The 6,286-nt window shown below is 42.5% G+C and overlaps 1 protein-coding gene across 1 annotated transcript in view; it reads right to left on the bottom strand.

Moving 5' to 3' along the window:
* ABCC2 (ATP binding cassette subfamily C member 2) overlaps positions 1-5,969 on the bottom strand; it is a 60,844-nt gene extending 54,875 nt beyond the window's left edge. Inside the window, exons 1-2 of the mRNA XM_017880710.1 lie at positions 5,167-5,969; positions 3,249-3,422 (exon numbers count right to left, since the gene is read on the bottom strand). Of these exons, the coding sequence (XP_017736199.1) occupies positions 3,249-3,422; positions 5,167-5,199 (207 nt within the window). The 5' untranslated portion in view covers positions 5,200-5,969. The remainder of the gene's footprint in view (positions 1-3,248; positions 3,423-5,166) is intronic.
* Positions 5,970-6,286: the final 317 nt, after the last annotated feature.

Raw genomic sequence — 6,286 nt, 5'->3', positions numbered from 1 at the left:
GATTCAGTGAGCTGAGATTGTGCCACTGCACTCCAGCCTGGGTGACAGAGCAAGACTCCATCTCAAAATAAATAAATAAATAAATAATATATTTTTTGTAGAGATAGGTTTCGCCAAGTTGGCCAGGCTGGTCTCAAACTCCTGGGCTCAAGCAATTCTCCCACCTCAGCTTCTCAAAGTGTTGGGATTACAGGCGTGAGCTACTAACTATGCCCAGCCCCTTTTGTACTTTTTGAATTTTGTGACCCTTTGAGAATTATCTGTTCAAAAGATAAGTTAAATACACTCACACCCCCATTAAAAAAATAAGGAAGTGATATGAACAGACAATTCACAAATGAAATATACTTAACAGATTAAAAAATCAATTGCATTAGTATTCATAAAAATGCAAAGTAACTCAATGAGATGTCATGTTTGCACATAAAAGTTGAAAATAACTCAGTGCTGACAATGGTGCAGGGACATGCACTTTAACACACTGTTGGCAAGAATCTATGTTGGCAGACTGCCTGGGCGACAGAGTGAGACTCTGTCTCAAAAAAAAAAAAGGAGTGAAATATCGATACATGGTACAGCAATGGTACAGCACAGATAAACCTTGAAAACATTGTGCCAAGGGAAAGAAGCCAATAAAAAAAGATCACATATTATATAATTCCATTCATATGAAATGTCCAGAACAGGGAAATCTATAAAGAAAGAAAAGAGATTTAGTGGTTGCTAAGGATAACGGGAATGAGGAGACGGGGTTAAAGAGAATGAAATGTTCTAAAATTGACTGTGGTGATGTTTGCATATATGTGTTAATATACTGAAAAAAACGGAATTGTATTTTTTTTTTTTTTTTGAGACAGAGTCTGAAGCTGGAGTGCAGTGGCGCGATCTCGGTTCACTGCAACTTCCACCTCCCAGGTTCAAGTGATCCTCATGCCTCAGCCACCTGAGTAGCTGGGGTTACAGGTGTGTGCCACCGCACCAGCCTAATGTTTTTGTTTTTGCTTTTTTGAGATGAAGTCTTGCTTTGTCACCCAGGCTGGAGTGCAGTGGCATGATCTTGGCTCACTGCAAGCTCTGCCTCCCAGGTTCAAGCAATTCTCTGCCTCAGCCTCCCAAGTAGCTGGGATTACAGGCATCCACCACCGTGCCTGGCTAATTTTTGTATTTTTAGTAGAGACGGGGTTTCACCATGTTGGCCACACTGGTCTTGAACTCCTGACCTTATGATCCATCTGCCTCGGCCTCCCAAAGTGCTGGGATTACAGGCATGAGCCACGACGCCCAGCTGAATTTGTTTGTATTTTTAGTAGAGATGGGGTTTCACTGTGTTGGCCAGGCTGGTCTCAAACTCCTGACCTCAAGTGATCCACCCACCTCGGCCTCTCAAAATGTTGGGATTACAGGCATGAGCCATGGCGTCCAGCCTGAATTGTATTAAATGGGAGAGCTGTATGATATGTAAATTATATCTTAATAAAGTATTTTATAAAAGAGTTAATAGCTTTTATTAGGATGGGATATTGGTTTGCTCATTAACCAGCTTCTTCTTGGAAGCTCCAGAAAGTGGAAGAAGCCTCCCAACTTGATTGCTTCTAACCTCAGACAATGACTCAAATCCAAGGGTACTGAGAATGTTATTAAATGTGCTGAGTTGTTCAATGTTCAGAATATTCAAAGTCTAACATACATTTCTGTCCTTTTTTTTTTTTTTTTTTTTTTAAGAGATGGGGACTCACTATGTTGCCAGGCTGGCCTCTAGTGTTCCTACTACTTCCAGCTTCCAGAGGAGCTGGGATTACAGGTGTGCACCACTGAGTTCAGCTCTAACATACTCTTAAATCTACCACTATTCCTAGAATGCATTTAACACCAACATTCAACAAATGTTGAATTCCATCTGAGTGTTTGAAACATGCTAGGTCCTGCGATGGGCACTCAGGTCAATAAGGGAGACAGCGACCCTGCCCCAAGCTCTGAGACTCTTCTTTTTCTAATCAGAATCTAACAAAACCCACGACCAACCCTGACCTCAAAGTGTCAAGGTGAAGTCCACTTCCTTTGGCCAAGCTCTTTCCTCCTTTTAAGGTTCCAGGTAACCTGAGTCATTGTTAGGTATGTTCGTAGAACAATGGAATCTAGTTTGCCTTTCCAAAAACGTGTTGAAAGATAAGGACTGACAGAGGCTGGGTGCGGTGGCTCACGCTTGTAATCCCGGCACTTTGGGAGGCCGAGGCAGGAGGGATCACTTGAGGTCACGGCTTTGAGACCAGCCTGGCCAATATGGCGAAATCCCGTCCCTACTGAAAATACAAAAATTAGCTGGGCGTGATGGTGTGCACCTGTAATCCCAGCTACTTGGGAGGGATTGAGGCATAAGAATTGTTTGAACCCAGAAGGCAGAGGTTGCAGTGAGCTGAGATCATGCCACTGCACTCCAGCCTGGGCAAGAGTGAGACTCCATTTAAAATAGTAGTAATAATGATAATAAAGACAGATAGAAAAAAAAAAAAAAAAAAACTAGTGAAAGGAAGCAGATGGAAGATTTTATGAGATAATTTTACTACCTCAAATGGGGGTCTCGGGTTCCCACAAGACCCCTCCCTAAGTGAGTTGGTGCAGCTGGCTGAGGGCTCCTCCCCTCCTGGCCCCTCCTGGGCCTCTCCCGCAGACCTGTCCTTTCTGTCATTTCCGTACTCCTGCTTGTCACTGTGCACACTCACCCTTCCTCCCTCTACTGTGAGTGATCATCCTGACTCATCGAATACGTGGGGAAAATGGAAACCTTATTTCGGATCCAAGTTTTTGAAGATGAGTGATAGTTGGATTGCCTCAGTGGGGCTGGAGATCCATTATCTAGTTCATTTTCATGAGGTAGGTGCCAACTGAATTACAGTCCACCGATTTATTAGAGCTGTTTAAAGATAGGTGATCCAGTGGTCATTTCTCAAATGCTATAAAGATAATTTGATTGATTATATGCCCTTTGTGTTTAGGGAACCCAATATCCACAAGAATTAAGAGTTACCATTCTTATGCAAAAATCAAAGCTACTTTGATTTAAGAAATGCGGCAAGGGACCCATGAGAATTAGGGTAGACGGAGAGAGGGAAACCCAGAACCTGGCTCTACCTGAGATAATGGCACCTGGGACAGCTGCTTAAAGACAAGGAACAGGACACTAAACACCAAGAAAACGTCTCTACTGTACACCAAGGAATTAGAGCTCAGAAACAGTGGTGTTATTTTACCTGCTTAGCGAGGTAGAGTTTGGTGGTAGAGGATCTCTTGGTCCTGGATTTATACACGTGGAGAAGCTGCCAGGGGGCCAGGAGCCATAGGAAGCCCAAGGGAATCCACACCAGAACAGTTTGCTCAAAACAAAGTGGCAGGTCTGCCTCTGGACTGTCCAGGAATGAGGAATTCTGGAGACCAAAGGGGAAGGATTGTTGTATACATGCATTGTGAAGACAGAAAACCATCCTGCAGCACATCTCACTGCTTCCAGACAATTTAAACTCAACTCCATATCCATATCCAGCCTTACCCTTTAACTATCCATATTTTCCTATTTGTGCACATTGATACAAATTCACCATTTAATGACAAATGTAGTTACTTTCTGGCCAACCCACCCTCTAAACACCTGTCTTCTTGTGATTCTCAGTGAATTTCTGTACCAGCTATCCTGAGTAAACCTCACCACTGCATTTGACAAATTATAGGATGAAGAAGGACTGTTTCCCAGTTTAAAGGAGAGAATAGTTCTCTAGGATATAAAAAATTATTCAAGTTTCTAGCACTAACTGAACTCAGTGGCAGATATTCAAACATGCAGGCGCCATGCAGGGAAAATGCTTAGTCACACTGTAGCATTTACCCTCTGATGGCCCAGAGCGCTTACATTAAAAACCTGTCCAGTTTCAGCACAGCAGGGACAACAGCACTGTTGGACAGAAGGCTTACTGCCAGCAAGTTTTGTGCAGTCTTTGCATTCTGCGATAAATGGAAGTGTCTTGTGAAGTGGAAGTTGGGGGGTGGGAGGTGGGCACCAATTCCCGTATTTGAGTCACATGAGTGTAGATTTTTCTCTTCCCATAAATAGTTAAAATTTGTTTTATATGGTTATTTGTACAGACTCTTTAAAGAAATGGTTGCGATGCCATGACCAAGAAAGTTGGTCAGGTAGTTAGTGCTCAGAAAGAATTCTCAAGAGATGGCCTGTCTAGATACTGAAGCCCATGAAGACCCACCTTGCCGTGGTATACACTCCTGACCTTGAGGGCCTTGGGACCCAGGTCCTTTCTAACACACGAGGTGCTGCCCAGGTGCTCTGCTATCTCATCCTTGCCCCTCTAACCTCTACATAAGGTTATCAGATGTTATAATTCAGAAGAATCACTTAAGATACTTAAACTATATTAATTGCCCCAGGTGATTCTGATGCTGAGGCTAGGAGTTTGCAGATGACACTCTAACTAAACCCTTACCAAAATCACTAAATCTAAGGTCCTTTTTTTGTTTTCTATTCCACTAGACCTTTGATACTGTTGATTGGCCTTTATCTCGAAATTTTTTGCTATCTATGACTCCATAATGTTACACTGTTCTTGATCACCCTCTAAGTGGTGTCTCTTCTTTTCCTTAAAAACAGTGTTACATGACTCCAGTTGTTCAGAAATTATTTCAGTACTCATGATGCCCAAAGTTGCATCCCTAGACTCAACTTCTAGTCCATATCATTAGTTGCCAGTTCTTCTAGAACTTATCATTATCATTTCAACATCAACATGTCTCAGCAAGACTCAGTCACAACCTTCTCTTCCTTCTACTAGCAAAGTATGCAACAACAATTCTCCTTCCACACACTGATAAAATTGGAAGGTTTTTACCTGTTTCTCTTTAGAGAAGGCAATTTTGCAACTAGCTAGTACAAGAGTCTGAGATAAAATAAACATATGACAGAATAAATTGCATTACCTTTCCCAGATCTTATATCCCTTATATTCTCTAGCGATATTATGAATTATGCTTTCTAAAAAGCCTGAGCTTTAGACCAACTGCACATCTAACATTTCTGGATCTTGTTGGTGGCCACCCTAAGTTAATTAACTACCACTTGTTCTGAGTCTGAGAAGAGTCAATGTGAAGATAAATGTAATTTCTCACCCAAAAAGTAGAGTTGCAGAAGTTCTCCAGCATGATTCCTGGACTGCGTCTGGACCGAAGACTCTTCTATTAATATGACTGCGTTGCTTCTTCTTTACTTGTTTCCTCAGAGAAGGTGGAACAGGAATTATCTACCATTCTGATGTTCTGTGTAAAGGATGACCTTTCATCTCAACCATTTAATCGTTAACCTTGCCTAGGTGCATGTTACATTGAAACAGTGGATGGACATGTGACTAAAAAGCCCTAGGGACAGGGAGACTCACCAGTTCCCAAAGTACAAGAGGCCTCTGGAGGAGTGGCCGTATATGAAAGGAACCACTGAAAGATGTCAACAGAGCTGGCCAACAAGTCAGGAGTGCGCAGTCTTTCATTTTCCTAAGGACATATGACCCACAAAGGGCAGCATCCGTGGAGGGGCAGGCACCCCTAAATGTGCAGTTTCACTTCTGTAGTAAGATCTTAGAGTTTACAGAAATGTGAAATATCCTTCTTCCTTCGATTTTTAATTAAAAATAGAGAACCTAAAACATGGTTTAAACATGATATAAACTTTGTTTGAAGAAGTCAGGTTATAAAATAGCTTATCCAGTGTGAGCCTATATGTTATATACATAATACAGGCTTTCAAAAGGTCTATTTGCCTGAGAGGTAGTATGCCAAATGGGAATGAAGCCTTTGCCAGACATTGTAAATGTGATGTCATGATAAAACATCAGGGCCAGAGGAGGGGTGATTCTGCAAAAGAGTGGTGGCATCAGTTGCCAGAAACTGTCATCGACCCAACCTTTTATTTTTATTGTTATTTGTTTTTCGAGACAGGGTTTTGCTCTGTTGCCCTGACTAGTGTGCAGTGGTGCCATCATGACTCATTGCAGCCTTGACCTCATGGGTTCAAGCGATCTTCCTGCCTCAGCTTCCTGAGTAGCTGGGACTACAGACACATGCCAACAAGCCCAGCTAATTAAAAAAAAAATTCTGTAGGGATGGGGTCTTGCTATGTTGTCCAGGCTGGTCTCGAACCCCAGGCTTCAACAATCCTCCTGCCTTGGCCTTCCAAAGTACTGGGGTTACAGGCATGAGCTACCATGCCCCACCTGACCCAACCTTTTGTACTGTC

This window comes from Rhinopithecus bieti, unplaced genomic scaffold (assembly GCF_001698545.2).
Source record: "Rhinopithecus bieti isolate Rb0 unplaced genomic scaffold, ASM169854v2 scaffold_425, whole genome shotgun sequence".
Classification (NCBI taxonomy): domain Eukaryota; kingdom Metazoa; phylum Chordata; class Mammalia; order Primates; family Cercopithecidae; genus Rhinopithecus; species Rhinopithecus bieti.
The sequence above is the reverse complement of the archived record's forward strand: the minus strand, read 5'-3'. Positions and strand labels throughout refer to the sequence as shown.